The sequence below is a fragment of the Scardinius erythrophthalmus genome, assembly GCF_964197995.2.
Source record: "Scardinius erythrophthalmus genome assembly, chromosome: 17".
In the NCBI taxonomy this organism is placed as follows: domain Eukaryota; kingdom Metazoa; phylum Chordata; class Actinopteri; order Cypriniformes; family Leuciscidae; genus Scardinius; species Scardinius erythrophthalmus.
This window is the reverse complement of record NC_138237.1, coordinates 16,725,595-16,746,115: the sequence shown is the minus strand read 5'-3', so window position 1 is coordinate 16,746,115 and position 20,521 is coordinate 16,725,595. Positions and strand designations below refer to the sequence as shown.

The 20,521-nt window shown below is 37.6% G+C and overlaps 1 protein-coding gene across 4 annotated transcripts in view; it reads right to left on the bottom strand.

Moving 5' to 3' along the window:
• Positions 1-20,521, bottom strand: part of tnksa (tankyrase, TRF1-interacting ankyrin-related ADP-ribose polymerase a) — a 108,855-nt gene that overhangs the window by 10,530 nt on the left and 77,804 nt on the right. For all 4 annotated transcript variants that reach the window (XM_081391749.1, XM_081391750.1, XM_081391747.1 and 1 more), the window contains 9 exons: positions 20,338-20,416; positions 15,492-15,663; positions 15,302-15,381; positions 13,855-14,000; positions 13,540-13,705; positions 12,766-12,985; positions 7,869-7,978; positions 5,164-5,352; positions 4,383-4,620 (listed from right to left, as the gene is read on the bottom strand). In XM_081391749.1, the coding sequence (XP_081247875.1) occupies positions 4,383-4,620; positions 5,164-5,352; positions 7,869-7,978; positions 12,766-12,985; positions 13,540-13,705; positions 13,855-14,000; positions 15,302-15,381; positions 15,492-15,663; positions 20,338-20,416 (1,400 nt within the window). The remainder of the gene's footprint in view (positions 1-4,382; positions 4,621-5,163; positions 5,353-7,868; positions 7,979-12,765; positions 12,986-13,539; positions 13,706-13,854; positions 14,001-15,301; positions 15,382-15,491; positions 15,664-20,337; positions 20,417-20,521) is intronic.

Here is a 20,521-nt window from a genome sequence, read left to right as displayed (position 1 = left end):
ACGTTTTCTTGTTATTGTGAGTTTACACAAATAAAAGTAGTTGAGAATAATGTATTATTATTTTCTGTATGACCAGAAATGATAGAGTATTTTAAGTTGTTTTCACTGTTGACAGGAAAATGCAAGTGTTCGCACCCGCGCCTCCGTGTCATGCAGTGCGCGCTCCACACTCAGCTTGGTTCCTTTTTTGCATAAAAGCGTCTTCTAAATATAGCCTATTAAATGTTATAATAAAATAATATAAAATTATTATTATTTGCGTTGCTATACATGGACCTCAAACACACCGCGTTTTCTAAGTCAGGTGACTTTAAATGCGCAAAAACTTTTTCCATTGCAGTTTTGCAAAATATTCCTTTTTCGAATTGCCTGAAAAACCACCTCATGAGAGCGTAAAAACTTTTTTGCGATAAACGGGAGTTTTTGCGAAATTGACGTGTTTCCATTGTGCGTATTTTCAATTCGCAATTTCAATTTGCGCAATTTGAAGGGTAATGGAAATGCGGCTTGTGTCTCACACTGCCGTCACTGCTGGGGGTGGGAGCGGCTTCATTAGCTGATTGCGGTTCTCTTGGAGCTATATGGGGAGGCTGCACCCTCACCCATATTTGATAGCTCAATAGTAGTTTTACAAACTTTACATTTAGCTTTTCTGTCGTCTACTTTTAACACCCAGTCTTTAAATTGTTCATTTTGTAGCCAAAGCTCTTGATATTTACATTTTCCTGGCATGTTTGCCTTAGTCGAATGCAGTCACTTGTACCTGTTAACTAAGTGATTTCCAATTGAGCGGGAAGGGAATAAATATGGCGCTCAAAGCCTAAGCACAACAATACAGAAAGATGTGTGAAACAGTGCGATAAAAAAAAAATCGGTATAGAAAAATTACATTTTGATAAATGGAAATTAAATTTAAAGCAACAAACTAAATTCCCTGATATTCCATGACTTGGACAAAAAATGTATCAAATTCCCTGACTTTCAATGTCTGGAATAGACCTTTTAAAATTCCATGACATTCCAGAAATTCCATGACCCGTGGGAACCCTGATATACATATATATACACACATATATATATATATATATATATATATATATTAGGGTGCATCAAATTTGAATGGGAAATTTTAATTTCAAAATATCAATTTGGCTGGCATTGCATTTTGTTCCAATTAACATAAAAATGACTTTTGCAAAGTTTTGAGGGATTCCATTGAGATTTAGGGGTGCCACCTAACACATGAACTTTGGCGAAATTTCGAAAAATGTGCAATTTTTAGTCTAATTGCCAAAAGGTTGACCTGGAAATGTTGAGTACAGTGAACTTTTATACAGTAACATGTTCTATAGGGTTATCAAAGTAAAAGTTGTTTGTTTGAACCCTTTGGGCAACTTGGGCATTTCTCAGAATTCAACTTTCAAGATTGTCCATTCATTTGTCCTATAGACAAAATGAATGGAGGTCAATGGGACATGTTCATGTGGCCTTACCCTGTTAATTTACTGTAACAACTACAATGCTACTCTCAATACACATGAGACATCTACAGTGGGGAGAACAAGTATTTGATACACTGCAGATTTTTCAGGTTTTCCCACTTACAAAGCATGTAGAAGTCTTTAATTTTGATCTCTAAAGTTGACTCTACAAACTGTGAGTGACAGAATCTAAAACAGAAATCCAGAAAATCACATTGTATGATTTTTAAGTAATTAATTTGCATTTTATTGCATGACATAAGTATTTGATACATCAGAAAAGCAGAACTTTGGTACAGAAACCTTTGTTTGCAATTACAGAGATCATACGTTTTCCTGTAGTTCTTGACCAGGTTTGCACACACTGCAGGAATTCTGGCCCTCTCCTCCATACAGACCTTTCTCCAGATCCTTCAGGTTTCGAGGCTGTCGCTGGGCAATATGGACTTTCAGCTCCCTCAGAAGATTTTCTATTGGGTTCAGGTCTGGAGACTGGCTAGGCCACTCCAGGAACTTAAGATGCTTCTTACGGAGCTACTTCATTAGTTGCCCTGGCTGTGTGTTTCGGGTCTCTGTCATGCTGGAAGACCCAGCCACGACCCATCTTCAATGCTCTTACTGAGGGAAGGAGGTTGTTGGCCAAGATCTTGCGATACATGGCCCCATCCATCCTCCCCTCAATACGGTACAGTCATCCTGTCCCCTTTGCAGAAAAGCATCCCCAAAGAATGATGTTTCCACCTCCATGCTTCACGGTTGGGATGGTGTTTTTGGAGTTGTACTCATCCTTCTTGTGGAGTGGAGTTTAGAGCAAAAAGCTCTATTTTTGTCTCATCAGACCACATGACCTTCTCCCATTCCTCTTCTGGATCATCCAGATGGTCATTGGCGAACTTCAGACGGCCCTGGACATGCTTCGGCTTGAGCAGGGGGACCTTGCGTGCGCTGCAGGATTTTAATCCATGACGGCGTAGTGTGTTATAATGGTTTTCTTTGAGACTGTGGTCCCAGCTCTCTTCAGGTCATTGACCAGGTCCTGCCGTGTAGTTCTGGGCTGACGCCTCACCTTCCTCATGATCATTGATGCCCCACGAGGTGAGATCTTGCATGGTGCCCCAGACCGAGGGAGATTGACCGTCATCTTGAACTTCTTCCATTTTCTAATAATTGCACCAACAGTTGTTGCTTTCTCACCAAGCTGCTTGCCTATTGTCCTGTAGCGCATCCCAGCCTTGTGCAGGTCTACAATTTTATCCCTTATGTCCTTACACAGCTCTCTGGTCTTGGCCATTGTGGAGAGGTTGGAGTCTGTTTGATTGAGCGTGTGGACGGGTGTCTTTTATACAGGTTCTGAATTTTTGTTTTAGATTCCGTCTCTCACAGTTAAAATGTACCTATGATAAAAATTACAGACCTCTACATGCTTTGTAAGTGGGAAAACCTGCAAAATCGGCAGTGTATCAAATACTTGTTCTCCCCACTGTATACTCTGAATATGACAGTGTCCACTCTAGAATACTGTTGATGTTAAGTTTAATAGCTTAGCTAACATAGATAGCAAACTGGTTAGCAAACTGTTGCTAGCTAACGTTAGCTAGATGTAATGAGCACCAAATACCTATAAATATGACTTAAATGACTTATAATAAATAAGTATACAAAGACACAATTACAGATATGATAGTAATTATGTAATAATACATACCCAACACAGAAAGATCACCTCAAACAGAAAGATCATCTCAGTTTTCTTGAGCTGTAGTATTGTTTACCTCAGATCTCCATTGTGACCATTGAGCACTGTTAAGCACTTTATCCAACAAAAACAGATGTGCGGTGGCACCCCTAAATCATCATGTACTGGACAAATATTTTGCATGTGTTGTTTCTACATATATTGGAACATTTTTAGCACCCAGCCATATCAAAATTCAAGAATTGTGTTTTTTGATGCACCCTAATATATATATATATATATATATATATACATATATATATATATATATATATAAAAAACTTTCATCAACTCATTAATATGTCAATTGTTTTTAGAGAGAAAGCCCATTAGGAAAATGCATTGTGCATTGTATTCTGAAAAGTTTTGTTCTGTAATGTTTTTTTTTTTCCCGTGTGTGCTTTGGTTTGCACATATTTGTGAAAATCATCCTTCAATCTGATAGTTTACTTTGACAAATGACAAAATGAACGTATTAAACAAGATAAATGATGTATGCTTAATTTCGCAATAAGTATGCGATTAATCACAATTAAAAAATTTGGTAGCACTTTATTTTATAGTCCTGTTCCACATGTACAAACTATGTACCAATTATAGTTATTACAATTACTGGGTCATAACTAGGCACTAACCCTGAACCTATCCCGGCCTAAACCTAACCTTAACCCATGTAGTTACCTTATATTAACCAGTACTTTCACTTACACATAAGTGCACTTAATGTAAAATAAAATCTATTGACAGGGCTAATATTTTTTTTATTCTGTGTGATCACAGAATCAGCTACTGGCGGTATTATATATTACTCCACCATGTATTATTATTATTATTACAAACAAACATTTCACAACGCATTTCACTAAGTTTTAACTAACAGGTAGAAAGTTCTGCCCAGATAATCTTACTATAATTTCTGTTTTTTTTTTTATTATTATTATTTTTTTTTTTTTTATATAAATGTAAGACTAAGAGACTCTTGGTTATAATCCCATTACAGTTATTGTTCTTATCAAATATTATTACTTTTGTTAGAATTTCAACTTATACTGTATAGCATCATTTCTTAATTTTAAACTGAAATTTTATATCCAACAACAAATGTTTTACTTTATTTATTTTTATCAAACATTAATTAGTTGCAGACCTACACATGATCTACTTACTTTCTCCCTCCTTCCTCTCTGATGCAGTAGCCCCATCAGCGGGGCCTGAGGCTCCAGGTACAGCCAGCTCCGCCAGGGGCCCGGCCAGATTGTCTATGCTGCTGGCGGCGGACAGGCAGGAAGGTGTGGATGCTGGAGAGATGACAGAGGCACTGACCACCGTAGCCTGGGGCTTGAAACAACTAGGCAGCGCTTCAGGGGGCATGGCATCAATCAGCAGCGCCCGGATATCATCAGCCTGGAGATCAGAGGGAAAAAACTCCATAAGAAATCTGTGTCCGATCAGTTTTAAATACAACTAAAATCATCTAATAATCATGTTACAGTAGCATGCCACATGGGTGCGGTGATAAATTAAGACGGTAGTTGTAACATAGCATTATTTTGGCTTCTTGGTCTAGAATTGGACAATAAAAGATGAGAACAGCTGTGTCATTAGCACCTGGCATGAGCACAGCCACAAGAGCCCAATTAGTAAAGGTTATGGTAGATTTACCATTTGCTTCGCACAAACCTGAACACAGGGGATATGGGTTTAAACACCTCAGCTCATGTGTTTAGAAGATAAATGTCCCAATTTCTCAGGATAGTCTATGCCACCTGAACCATATGAGATCTTACAGCCAGAACAAATAGTCCTACAGAGCATGAAACTTTTATAGCTGTTGGGTTTAAACTGGTCTATGTTTTGACATGCAAATCTGTAGCTCTGTTTAATATATGGCAATTTATAAATATGTGCTTTGATGTCCATGTGAAAGGTATCTTCTAAAGACATTACCGTCGCTAAGTCCAGCGGCGTCTGTCCCTCCTGGTTCTTCATGGTGGGGTCGGCCCCATGAGCCAGCAGAAGAGCGCAGAGCTGCGTACGGCCCTTCTGTGCAGCCTCGTGGAGGGGCGTGAAGGCCCATTTATCAGTGGCATTTACACAGGTGTTGAATTTGATCAGCAGGGCCGCAATATCCACATGCTGGAAGGGAAGACAGAGGCTTATTAACAAAATTAATGTACAATATACATTCTTTAAAGCCTTTATGTTAATTAAAAAAAAACTAGGCAAAGACCTTTCTATAGAAGATCTGCTTTGGTGTAAAAGTTTGCCTGGTTTTAGACTTCATGTACTTGATTATCACCAAGTTATATTTTTAAAGTGGCCCATACCACTCTTCTAAAGCTTTGCGTAAACAACAAACCAAAATGTAAACTGTCATCGATTTAAAATATAGACATCCTCCCTAGCTCTACTTGGCAAGTGAATGAGAAAATTAGCTACGTTCCATTTGACAATCAAACTACTCTTTTGAGTGAATCAATTGATTCAAAACAACCATATGATTTACTCAAAATAATCAAAGAATCCTTTTTTTTTTTTTTTTTTTTTAAATCATTACAAAATGATTTGTTCATGAATTAGACAAACAATTTTTGTGTTCAAATCATTTTGTGACCAGGTGGTAGTGGTTAATAGCTGACTGGAGGATAACATTTTTCATACAAAGATCTTTTTCATACCAGCATTTTTTTTTTAAGACCACCCAGTGGCAATTTTTTTTTTATCATTTTCACAAATGATCACTTTCATGTCCCCAAGAATATTTTATTGTATGAATATCTGAAAATACAACATATATAAAAAAAATGCATTCATTTTCTTTTTTCAACACTTTAATGTGGGTAAGTTTTATTTAAAAAAGCAACATTTTGAACAAAAAGCTGAGAAATTCAAGTTTTTGTCAAAGACTGCATCCGGATTGGATTCAGAACGATGGATTTTCAAAACAGAAAACACAGATCCAGTAGATTGAGTCCATCAACACTCCCAAAGCTTCACAGTCCTATAGCGCATACTGAGTCAACATTTCATTCGGTAACGTTAGGCAGTTTTGATTTATATGCTGTTTAATGTTTGAAGATCGCATTAGCTTACAAGCATGCAAGCAATCCATCTATCACTGGTTTCTGTTTCTTCACCTGTGTTTTTGATCCGGAGATTCTGTACTCTTTCAGAAGATGCGTAATAGTGCTCACTACTGTATAACAATGAAAACATGGATTCCTGGAAAATTCTGTCAATGGCGGGGAAAGAGTTAAATACTATTAGGAGTTACATTTTGAATTGGTTTTATTTAAAAAATTTAAATTTAGTTTTAATTTTAGTAATTTGTATGTGCTTTTGTTATTTTTATTACTTTTTTATTTTTTTTATTTAATTCGATTTTTTGTTTTAATTCAGTGTTTTATTCCAGTTTTAGTTTTATTTCAGTTAGTAATATTAGCACTTCCGCTTTAACTTATTATCTAATATTTATATTTTACTTTACATATTTACTTTTACATATAATACTTTTAGTTGTAGTTAACAAATAACAACACTGAGGTTGACACCATGAGGATGACTAAATAATTGTAATTTTTGGGTGGACTATCCCTTTAAATGGCATATGAGAAACATTCTCACTACCAATGGAAGGCACAGAACAAAACATGCTTGGGTTTTGGCCAACTCAAGAGTTGTGGTTTGCAGTGTGTGTGGCTGAGCTTGTCCTGAGCCGCCCTCCCATCAGCAGCAGTGACTGTATGGAACTGCGATCAGCTGCCTGTGTTTGCCGAGCGCTGACAGCCTCTATACAAACAGGCTGCATATGAACAGAGGGAGGCGCACTCAAGGTCAGCCAGCATCGGCCGGCCGCCAGCTCTCCTCTAGCCAATCAGAAAAGCTTGGGCCACCTGCCACTCCGGTTGCAGCCAATCAGAATTTCCCCGCTCCAGTCACAGAGGTCCTGTTTCTTGGACAGCAGCGTATACGAGTGTGGTCGAGGGCCGGAGTCAGGCTAGTTCTGATCCAGCATGCTTATGTAACCGCAATCTGCTCCCATCCATCTGCATGGTTTAATCACATCCCTGTATACCTCTACAGGGCAAATACCTTCAACTACCATCACCTAAAATGAGTTTCTCTGAATTCGCTTGATTTGATTTCCAGAAATCCCGTATTAGAAGAGTTCTGTGCAGTGCGGATTAAGGCACGCAAATGGCATCATCTCAGCATCTGGGTTGTTCGCGAGTGGAAATGCAACAAACCACCTGAAAGAATCAGGAGCCGCAGTGACTCATTAAAAGTGCATAAGCCAAGGTTCTGTTGGCAGAGCAAACACAGATGTCCAAACACTTTTTGCATACAGCCACACACTGATTTTCTCAGTCACAGGAAGTGAAAACAAAGTGCTGTATCAGAGCACAGAGGGGTTCAGGTGTAGCTTTGCACTTGTTCTGAGAGGGGAAAAGCCCTTGTGTTTAGTTTTCAGGAGCACATACATGGATTATTCAGCATCTACATCTGTTTGTGTGTATGTGAGGTACCCACAGCACAGTTTCCTGCCAGACCTGGCATGACCGGAGGCACGACATGTGTCGGCTTAACAGATGGCTGTATGTAGTCCCAGTCTCACTGAAATACTCCTCTTTTTAATCAGCAATTGCACTCACCCCGTACGAGGCTGCGTTGTGGAGGGGGATAAGGCCACCTTTGTCCTGCGCGTTGACATCCGCCCCATGCTCAAGTAAATACTCCGCTACCTCCAGATTGTTATAGCCAGCTGTGGAGAAAAAGATGCAAAGAAATGTAAATCCATCTGTCCATGAACAATCTGTTATCATCAAACTCAAGTCACCAATCCATATCACATGTATGGATAGTGTGCATAGAGTATAGTATAGAGTGTTTTTGAAACTTTGACACTTGAAAACTTTTTTTCCCCACTGTGTTTTATATTGAGTACGTCCTTTAATAATGGCCATAAATTATAAAGTGGTTGAGAGGAGCGTGCCATTGAGAATTATTACAAACCTGAACACCGTGAAATCAAATTTACATGAGGATGAAGATCACATTTACATCTAAATGATAATTAATCTACATGGACCCAAACCCCAAATTGTAGCTAAACTGCTTGAATCATCTGTTTTCAGTCAGATTTACTGAATTGAAAGTCACTGCATGTGGCCCACCAGGCATGTTTTTTTAAACAAATAGTTTAGTAGTTTGCTCCAGTATTTTTTGTTGCTTCATTACAACCTGCTTTTTACTCTGTGGGTAAAAAGGTTTATAATGCATTATCAACACATTTTCCACAGAGTTCAGTGGTAGAAATTGTTCAGAAACTTAACTTCACTAGGCTGTTTACCACATATCACAATGTAATAGTTTTTAAAACCTTCACACACCAGTGTTGTTATTGATGATTAAAACAAACCTTTAATATATTAAAAATAATTTTCATTAATTGAAATAAAACAATTTTTTTTTACATTTTTTTAGAAATGTTGCCTTAGCAACTAACTGAAATATTTTACTAAGTAATAAAATGACTAAAACTAGAGCTAACTAGAAATATAAAAAAGAAATAAAAATGACAAAAGCACAAAATTACAAAAACTTGAATAAAAAAATGACAAAAACTAAAATGGAAATATAAAAATATAAGCTAATTCAAAATATTATTAAATATTATAATAGTATATAAGTACTAACACTGAAATTACAATAAGGCAAAATAGAAATATTAAAAATATAAAAAATGACAAAAGCACATAACAAAATGACTAAAATTAAAATATAAAATAATATCTATGAAAATGCAAAATATGAGTAAATATTATAATAGTTATAAATAACACTATTCCAGCCCATACTCGTAGATCATAGTATTTCCCCTCCTCAGACTTTTAGCCAATTTATTAATGGTTCCCAAATTCAGATTGTTTGTCTTGGGTGATATCTCATTGCCACAGCCTCTACATAGGTCTATTGGAATTCCCACCATCACCATCTCAGTGAAATTTCATCTATTCCTATCTTCAAAACTCAATTAAACTCAATTAATTAAACTCTCTTTAGGCAGTGTTATTGGAATCTTTATGCGCTGACTCCTTCTGATAGCAATTATATTTATTAGTCGGTGCAAAGTGGAGATAGAGTGTTTTCTGTCGCTGCAGATAAGCTACAAGACTCAATCTGGCAGCCAACCTTTGGCACTGAACAAGTTGACGCTGACCAAAAAGAACCAGACACTACTATTTTCAGCTTTAACTGTCTTCCTTTTTTCTTTTCCCACTCACTCTCGCTCCAGACATACACGACTGCCTACAGGACAGTTACTTATTAAAGCCCTCATCATTACAGGCTGTAGCTCTCTAATAATGCACAAACCCAGCTTTGAGAACCTCACTAATGAGAACATGCTCTCTGTCTCACACGTACACACTCCACTGCGTGTGCTGTGTTCATCAAACGCTTCTTGCAGGTTCTCCCAAAACTACAGGCATTTTTAGCAGTGTTTCTCACTTCCAAGTCATCTGTTTGGCTGTACCGCTCTCTTTTCCTCTTATCTTCAAAAACGCAGATTTATTCTCATTAACGCCATGATAAACATTAGGATTATTTTGAGTAAAAAAAAAACTATTTATAGTGTGGATATGGTGTCAGCATGTTATAATGAAGTCGTGAAAAGTCAGCAGTCATTTTCCATATATGAGAGAAAGTGTAGATCGGATCAGTGAAAAGAGCTCAATGCTAGTGAGCGAAAACATGCTGCATTTCTGAACGGGGGGATTGGCATAGATATTTCATACTTTTAAGGGTAAATAAAATGCCATTTTATTTTTTATATATTACAGTAATACTAAATAAAAAATAAAATGACATTTCATTTATCCATAGAATTGTCATTCCTTCACAAAATAGATTAATTACAAATATAACTACATTAAATCAAATACATTTGACTGGTGGGCAGACATTGCAAAATATTTAGCCCCTGGCTTTCACCCTAAAACAATTAATTAATCGTTAAAAAATTGCAAGACAAAGCATCAGGATTTTCAAGCATGAGATCCATCTATCCAGAACGAATAGATGCATCTTACGATTCTCCCCGCGGGCAAAAGGCAGTCGAGTGGTGTGTTCTCTAGGTAAGGGTCACAACCATCACATTAGTCACAGCCCACTGCACCCGTGGAATTAGGGAATGTGTGCTAGCTAGAGTAAATTCATGTGTCTGTACCTCTGCCTGATGGTTAGGGCCGTAACCCACCTGCTGCTGGCCTGGCCTAGCGAGATAAGTGGACTGACCAGAGCGCTAACTCCATCTGTTCAGTGACATTTGCTGATCTGTGCTGTTCTGCACACAGTGTGAGTCCTGCTATGAGTCACTGGAATGGCGTAGTTTTGTGCAAATGATGATCCTGAGCAGTGCTCTCCTACCTTGAACTCAGATCTGTTGTGGGTCAAGATTGATTCTCACACATGATCATTCCCACTTTTATTTTTATTATTATTATTTTGTTAATTATGAACTGAATTATAATTGTATAATTGATTATATATAAGTGAATTTCCACATGCTTGTAAAAAATTCAGCTGCAATTGTAAATTTTTATCAGTTTTTCAGTTGTGTGTAAATATGTCTATACACACATGCATACAGTGAGTGCAGAATTATTAGGCACGTTCATTTTCTGGTCATTTTTTTTTCCAGGCACATTTTACCAATTCCAAACCGCATGAATCTTAACTACTATTATTTTTGTATTTAATCATTAATAAGTGATATATAATTGTTTGTGAAGGCTGGAAATGAAAAACACCTTATATTCAGGTGTGCATAATTATTAGGCACATTTTCTTTTACAGATAAAATAAGCCAAAAAAGAGTTTTAACTCAGACTGAAAAGTAAAAAATTATTAAATGCCCATGAGGAGGATGCAATACTAATGCAATCCTAGAAATTGCAGTAAAGGCATGACCATTGGACAGTGAAATACTTATTGGGTCAGCAGGGTCAGACAAATACAGGTGAAGAAGGACCTTGAAGGACCAGCACCACATTCATCTTGCAGAATCTGGCAGTAAGTTTTGGGTGTTCATTTTCAGTCCATCTCCTACCCTGAAGTCCGTTTTGCAGAGATGGACTAAAAATGAACACCCAAAACTTACTGCCAGATTCTGGAAGATGAATTCTTCAAACAGTGGTACAAGAGGATTAGGTGCTGGTCCTTCAAGAGTCACACTCAATCTGTCTGTCTATAAAGCCTATAAAAAAAAAATCTTCATGTATTTTACTACATTTCAGCTTGTGATTCTTATTAAGTGGGGGTCATTTTTTAGGATTCTTTACCTAACCTCAGTCTCTGAGATCCTGACACTTCTGGAGACTGCAGGTAGGTTGCAGTTCTGGAGACTAAAGGGTTCCTGATGGGGTTTTTTTACGTAGTGTAACAGCGTAGCGCGTCTGTGTTTCACGCAACACAGACGCGCTATGCTATTACACTACGTAAAAAGACTCGAGGTCCAGAGAGAAGGAAATGAAAAGTGGAATAAAGTCGTTATTTTTGTTTGTTTTTGCGCACAAAAAGTATTCTCGTCGCTTTATAAACTTAAGATTGAGCCACTGGAGTCACTTGGACTATATTGACAATGTCTTTAATACATTTTCTGGGCCATCAAGTTAATGTGTCCATAAGCCTGCAGGAGGAGTGAGGCAGCACTCAGATTTCATCAAAAATATCTTAATTTGTGTTCCGAAGATGAACAAAAGTCTTACAGGGTTGGAACAACATGAGGGTGAGTAATTACTGACAGAATTTTCATTTTTGGGTGAACTAACCCTTTAACTGCAATTTCTAGTATTGCATCCTTCTCATGGGCATTTCATAATTTTTTACTTTTCAGTCTGAGTTAAAACTCTTTTTTGGCTTATTTTATCTGTAAAAGAAAATGTGCCTAATAGTTATGCACACCTGAATATAAGGTGTTTTTCATTTCCAGCCTTCGTGAACAATTATATATCACTTATAAATGATTAAATACAAAACTAATAGTAGTTAAGATTAATGGAGGTTGAAAATTGGTAAAATATGATCAGAAAATTAACGTGCCTAATAATTCTAATAATGCACACATTGTATATATAAGGAAGGCTCACATAAAGAGATTATTCTGAATAAGACTTTATCAGGGACACAAGCCATACAGAGAATATTGTTGTGCATGTAAATGTCGGTGACAGTACGAACAGTGTTGAAGTCTTAGACAGATTTAATATTTGGCAAGGAAGCTTTTGAATCCCCGCCTGGAAGCCAAGCTTACACAGTGCTCAGAAAGGGATGAGAGCCAAGATTTAATTCAACATGTCCCCCTATTCTTTCCTTCTGGGTTTCCTTGCCTCGCCTCACCTCTGGGGTGGGATGATATCTCACACACTGCTTCAAAGCTTTTGTAGAGACGCAATTCTCTGGATGGTGGTACCATTTGAAAGAGAGAAGTGTTCTCGTTTCTGTGTTGAAAGCGACAGCTCAGAAGGAAGCAGAATGATTTTTCATTACCTGCCAGGTGCAGCGGAGTCGAGTTGCGTCCCTGTGTGTCTCTGCAGTTGATGTTCTCCAAGCTGCACAGTTTCTGGACCCGGGCCAGGCAGCCTTTCTTGGCGGCATCCAAAAGCGCTGCATCTCCTCTCAGCAAGTCCTGGATATCCGTGTCTCCCTCCTTCACCATGTCCAATGGTGTGTTTCCATCCCGATTCTTCTTGGTGGGGTCTGCTCCATGCTGAAGGAGATAAGGATATTGAGTACAAATACACACAGAAGCCCAAAGGCTGACAGCACAGTTTAAAAACCTCATCTTTCAGAGTTCAATCATTCAGACCACATCTTATTTTCAGAGGACGTGATATTTTTACAAAGTACACCTCTAAATTCATTTTACAACTTCCCTTAGAGACTTAGATTCAGTGAATGTGAAATGTGAATTTCTTTCCTGCAGCTTCAACCTCAGCAGTTCCACTCTAGGAAAAAGTGACACGTTTGTTTGAAGGCTAATGTGCATATTCCTTACAGCTCTGAAGCTGAACCTCTCTGCGACAGTAACCTGAGACACGATGAAAGCAGACAGCATTAAAACCGACGTCTGGCAAACACCAATTATTCTGAAGCCCCTGCAGCGGTTCACACTGCATTTAAAAACTTTACAGAGAGATAAAAACCATTAACAACTCCAGGCTGTCAGACGTCTAGAGAGAGAGATATCACTTGAATCAACAAGTATGCAAAGTGAAGTGAAGAGGTCAGTGCTTGAGCCAGCAGGAGTTGTGATGACAGTACCTTCAGAAGCAGTTTGCAGATCTCGTATTTGCCCTTGGCAGCGGCCTCGTGCAGCGGGGTGAACTTCCACAGGTCTGCCACGTTGACCGACGCTCCGTGTCTGACCAGCAGCTCTGCTACTTCGTAATGGCCGTACGAGCAGGCATTATGCAGCGGCACCAAACCTCTGTTAGCAGACAGGGAAGTTGAGAGATAAATAGTGACAGGAAGATTATAGCTTATCTCTTAGTGCTGCTAACTCATGCACTGACTGTTAATGAAGTTCATTCCACAACGGAGGGAGTGTTTCAGATGAAGAACTGCAGGAAGTCTCACCCTTTGTCTTTAGCGTGGACATCAGCGCCGTGGTGAAGAAGGTACTCGACCACAGCCACGCGATTGTAGCCAGCGGCAAAGTGGAGCGGCGTGGAGTGACGACCCTCCAGGTCTCGACAGTTCACATTCTGAGGGGAGCAAAGTTGCTATACAGGACGAAACAAACAGCATTAAACTGAATGCAAATTTTTATGTTGCAAATACAGAACTTTACTTTAGTGATGAGCGGTTAAACGCATCAAGGAATTAATTTCATTTGATCTGCTTTTATAGGGTAGCAGGCTAGAATTATGGCAAGCGTCAGTAGAGATTCTGATTAATTGCCTGACAAAAGTCTAATTGGTGCTCTGATCTAATTACTTTACACATAATGAGGCTTTCAGATAATGAGGATCTGATTGCATCAAAGGCATCCATCCATACAGACATTTTTATCATCTCTTTCTAAATCGCTATCTTCAGGCTTACATTACCAATCAAAAGTTTGAGGTTAGAAAGCCTTTTGATCAAAAGACTTATGCTTAATGTATTGAAATTAGTTTTGAAGACGAATATAAATTGTACTTACATTAACAATCATTTATCAGTTTAATAACATTTATTTTAATTAATAATAATTTGGCAATATTAGTAATATATTAATATACATACCACCATTCAAAAGTTTGGGATTGGTAAAAATATATATATATATATATATATTTTTTTAAAGAAGTCTCTAATTTATTTGAACAAACTGTAAAAACAGTAATACTGTGAAATATTATTATGATATATATTTAATGCATCCTTACTGTATAAAATTACTTTCTTTCAAAAAAAATCTGTGAAAATTAGTATGTAGAAAAAAAGTCTAAACTGTAGACAGAAGTGTATGTAACCGGATGCTATGTTTGTGCGTATGCTGGCTCAGCGTTTTCTCTCTACCACACACACACACACACACACACACACACACACACACACACACACGGTCGAAGGTGAGGTCTTCTTACATCTACCCTGTTCAAGGTCATGAGTACAGAACAAAATACATTTAAGAGCTGCAAGCTGTGTCCTTGAAATGTTTAATTGTCTGGGATAAAGAAATTAAACCCATTCAGGGTTTTATTCCAGACAAAAGTCTATAAAAAAATTCAATATGCATAACTGCAGATGTATTTCCATCCCCATCTAACCTGGGGCTGTTTTGTAGGACTATACTAATGAAACCCATTGTAAAGGTTATTACAAAGTATCTCAAACAAATTATCAAAGTTTTTCACTAAACATAGCAAAAATGTCTCTTTCTAGAGAGTTCTATCCCATAAAGTTTCATGTTATATCTTGGTTCAACCAGATTTTAAGGATCCCCCACCTCCAAACCCCTTTTTAACCCTTGAATCTTAGACAACTAGTCAACCATCCGGCCTGTTTCTATTTTAAACCAAATTAAGGCATCTCTCACCTTCACAGTGTCCAAGTCTCCTGCTTTTGCTGCTTCTAAGAGTCTATAATCCACATCTGAGTTCCTCACTGGAATGTTTTCTAACAGACACAAGCATAAATTAACGTGAATTTCCATAACTGTTAATTCATTAGGATACAGAACATCAAAGCCCAAATAAACAATCCCAAACCCCAGATTCAGACTGTACCGTTCAGGATCTGCTGTACAGCTTCATTGCCCATCTGTGCAGCTGTAAAGCCCTGCAGGGAGACGATGGTGGGGTCAGCTCCATAACTCAACAGCATCCTACACGTCTGCAAGTGTCCAGCCAGAGCCGCCCGGTGCAACGCCGTCTGACCCAGAGTGTCAACAGCATTCATCTATAAACAAACAACAAAAAAGAAGGGAAAGGAAGTGAGCAGCCTGAAATCTTCCTGATCAGTGAAGTGCACATCTGAATGCAGCCCACAGAGCAAGAATGAGCTGTAAGTAAACTTGGCCTCTTTTGAAATGAACACAAATATGAATTAATCAGACAAGCCCCTGGGAAACTTCTACGCTCCTTCAAAGCCTATCAACACTGAACAGTGAAGAAAGAAAGGGACCTACTGCACAATTGTGTGTGTGTGTGCTGTGTGCAGTTTAGCATATGGCACAATTACAGTTCATTATTCTGTCTCAAACTTGTAATTTTTCAAAACTCTAACTCTCAGCAAAACCACTCTTTACTAGAAGTGCAAATCGTACATGATGCAGTCCTCTACATCAAACACACAATGGCTTTGTTCACACTGCAAATGATTTGTTTATAAAATAAATGTTTGACCAATAGTAATGCATAAGGCTAATTTTGAGATAAAACAGAAAATGAAATATCATTGGTCTGCTGGAATGCTTACATCAGAGTGTGTTGAAATGTAAAAAAAATCATTTATATTTATATATATATATATATATATATATATATATATATATATATATATATATATATATATATATCAATTGCATGACTTTGTAATATACCCTTGCATTTTTTCCTTTACATTTCAAATTAAACATAAGTTCAAATCTCATTTACATCTGTTAAAAGTTCTGGTTTCTGTTCATATTTTTTGCTCTTTCCATCAAAAAAGCCATTTTTGCAAAAAAAATTTGGGGTCAGTAAGATTTTACATTAATACTACTAGCATTAATAAATAAATTAAATTTGAAAAAAAAAAGTGACTATTTCAAATAAATGCTGTTATTTTCCACTAAAATATTAAGCAGTGCTATGATTTCTAAAGTAATGATGCTGAAAATTCAGCTTTGCCATCACAGGAATAAAACCCTTTTTAAAATATGTTAAAGGGGTGGTTGATTATGATTTCACTTTTTTAACTTTAGTTAGTGTGTAATGTTGCTGTTTGAGCATAAACAACATCTGCAAAGTTACAACGCTCAAAGTTCAAAGCAAAAGTAGATATTTTCTTTTAAAGAAATTGCCTTTTAAGGACAACAACAAACGGCTGGTAGGGACTACAAGACATTCCTCCCGGGTTAGTGACATAAATAACCCTAAAATTTACATAAACCCCACCTCGGTACGTGATTTATAGACTATCATGACATAATATGCTAATCAATTACACATAATCTACAGAAATTCATCAACTAACCATTCAGAAATGTTGTCTACATGTCATGTCTTCTTGAGTCTCTCCATCTTTGTCTGACTCCAGTTTGAACATAAAAGGCTAAAAGTTTTTGAAATTTTCAGGACACAAGCTGTTGAGCTCCGCCCTCTGTGCCGGGAGCAGCAGCTCATTTGAATTTAAAGGGACAGACACAAAAATGGTGTGTTTTGTTCACCCTCAAAAAGTGACAATTTTAACATGATGTATAAAAATATCTGTGAGGTATTTTGAGCTAAAACTTCACATACACACTCTAGTGACATCAGAGACTTATTTTACATCTTGTGAAAAGGGCAATATACCACCCCTTCAAAAAAGAAAAAAGTATTCTTGATCAAATAAAAGCAGCCTTGGTGATCATAAGAGACTTTATTGAAATTTTCCCAAACTGTGGAATAGTAGTCTACAAAAGAGGTCTGTGAATTTCAGGCTGTCCAGACCAACAAACTACTCAACAGATTTCACTATATGCCAAAACATACTTTCCTGCCTGTTACAAAGCCATAATATCAATATAGATCTTCAGCTAATACGCAGCTTGCATCGTCAGCTGATTTTCTCAGTAACTGTGTACTTTAGACAGCTTTATTCTTCATGCTTCCTGCTCTTCTTATTAACACAATGCTTCTGCACCATCTGTTTACTGGTTCACACATGGTCTGTAAACACACACTTGCTACACACTCGCCTCTCTCCTTTGAACCTCCAGCCTGACTAATTATCCAGTCCATTAATGTCACTTAAGTCTGGCCGCTGAAGTTTGGCAGCGAGCTGGGTCGCAACACCAGTTAACGATCGAATGCGTTTCCGAGGGCTCGTATTCAAACAGATGGACGCTGGTGATTGAATGATGGAATTCGGGTTGTGGCGGGTCAGCCTCCGTTTATTTATCATGCAAGAGAGCTGGGATGCGAGTGGAAGGGAGGCTTTGAAAATCAAGCTGCTCCAGGCAGCATAAAAGAGCCACAACAGCATCAATGAAGAGGACCTCCCGATAATACAACCTTGCGTGAAAGTAGGACACGCAAGTTTAATGAGCGGGGAGCCCCTTTAGATACACTCTCGGCTCGAACAAAGAAGGCAGACTGTGGATGAGATTATTTACAGGAGTATCGGCTCCCCTGGTCTCTCCGCTGAAGAATAGCTGATCAGCCCTGATGCTCTCAGCCAAGGCAGTAGCTGAATGCCTGATCAGTTAGTCAATGCTTATCTGATTTGGCTCTCTGAAAGAGCTCCATTGATTTGGAAGTCTTTTACCCCTCTCTGCTCTATAGAGGTAATGACATGAATGATGTAGCTCGTAAACGTCCTCCAGTTTCTCTGACACAGTCCAGCAGGGAGACCGAGGCAGCAGGCTGTTTACCAATTTAGGTTTGGTCATCTTTTCATGTGCAAGATTAAACTTTTTAAAAGAATTACAATGGCAGAACTGGCTCACCACAGTGTTTAAAACACACAGGATGAAAAACTTACAATGAGATTTAAGTTCTACACAGCATGTTTTTGCATCCAACAAAATGGTAGCGATGGAAATAAAGCAATTCTGGTTCTGAGATAGTTTATTTTAGAAAAATTGAGTAATATGTTTTTCTTTTTTTTTTTTTTTATGTGTACTACCATAGAAAAGTCTATTATGCTCACAGAAGCTGCATTCATTTGATAAATACAGAAAAAAAACAGTAGCATTGGGAAATATTATTAAATTTTAAAATAACTGTTTAATAATAATTTTAAAATGTCATTTATTCCTGTGATGGCAAAGCTGATTTTTTAGCATCATTACTCCAGTACTTTCAGTGTCACATGATCCTTCAGAAATCATTCTAATATGCTGGTTTGGTGCTTAAGATTTATTTCTTATTATTAGTTGAAAAAAGCTGTGCTGCTTACTATTTTCGTGGAAACCTTGATGCTATTTTCTCAGGATACTTTAATGAATAGAAAGTTCAAAAGAACAGCATTTACTTGAGACATAAATGTCTATACTGTCACTTTTGATTAATTTAATGCATCCTTGATGCTGCTTTTTTTTTATTTTTTTTTTTTTTATCATACTGACCCCAAACTTTTTAACGGTAATGTATATTTGGAATACATTTACTTTCCTCAGCAGCCTGTTCAGCATTCATTTCAGACTTCAAGAGAACAACAAATAAAACACAAAATTGTTTTAGGCAACAAAATTCTAGATAGCTTATAACTTCATGTTCTCAAATTCATTTAATCTAGCAACAGTATTGTCTTTATTATGTTTTTTAAACCCATAGTTTGGATAGTTTAGTTTGTCTGCGAGGAATGTAAATGTACCAGGCCTACGGAAAAAATGTAAAAGGCGCTCAAACGCACAGAAGCGGCATATTATAAATAATGGGAAACCATAAATCATGCTACTGAATTTTGTTGTTCATTTTTGTGCACAGCTGACAAAACAAAATGAACCAATTGCCAATTTGCTCTGATGCGTAAATTGCATCATTTATGCATTTTGAAGTAGTTTCATCTGCATTGGTGGAACAATACAAATGTAACAAAAAACTGAAAATAACTTATATAAGTGAATCCAATATTAAAGATAATAAACAAACAAACTAATTCTGAATCAGAAATAGTTCTTGATTTCCAACACTAGGGATCAGATTTCGAATAATAGATCAATCTGCTAAAGTCTCTTTGTAAACAAAGTGATGAATGTTTGGCAGTTAATTAGGAAGATGTTAGCATATAAACACTTCCATACTGATGATGAGCACTTCCATCTCAAAGCCAATTATCTCATCCACTGATAAGCAGACAAATTACTCTGACACAAAAAAAAAAAGATGTGCAATGCTAGCAAAGCTCATTCTTCATTCTTCTCCTCATGCAGCAAGTATGTGATGACTCAACTGCACACAAAGGTGGAAGTGACAAAAACGCTGCTCCACTGAACTGATTTTTCTCGGGCTGAGAACAGACACAAAAAACGTGCTGTGGTTCTGTAGAGGGGCCATATTCTAAACTTTTATACTGTTTTTTCCCCATAAGGTCGTCTAACAATGTCAGTAAAGGGTTCTTGTACCAAAAACAGTCCACGTAGTTATAAAAGAAAAAAAATTTCCTCCCTCGCTCAGAACTGAGCTCTAGTTAGATGGAAAGAGTTTTCCCCCACAAAAAAAATATCTTCTTTCTCCCCACAAAAAAAAAATAACAGCATTTGCAACAACATGAGGGTGAATAAATCTTGGCAATTTTTTGGTGACCTATCCCTTTAAGGCAGACTGTGAGCTGTGAGAAGTGGATGGTGAGGTGTAAATGTGTGTATATGTGTGTCACAGCTCTGTAGGCACTCGAGAGCACATGTAGGGATGTGGCGCTGCTGATGCAGGACCAGCTGTGTACCTTCGCTCCGTGTTTCTGCAGGACCTCCATGATGTCGTTGTGCGCCCGTTCTGCTGCCACATGGAGAGGTGTCATGAAGCTGCACAGGAGAGGAGGAGAAGATAATGGAAACAAAAGGGGCTTTCACACCAGAGGAACCTTTTCATAGTTCCTAGAACTATTGGCAGAAGTACCCGCATTTTGG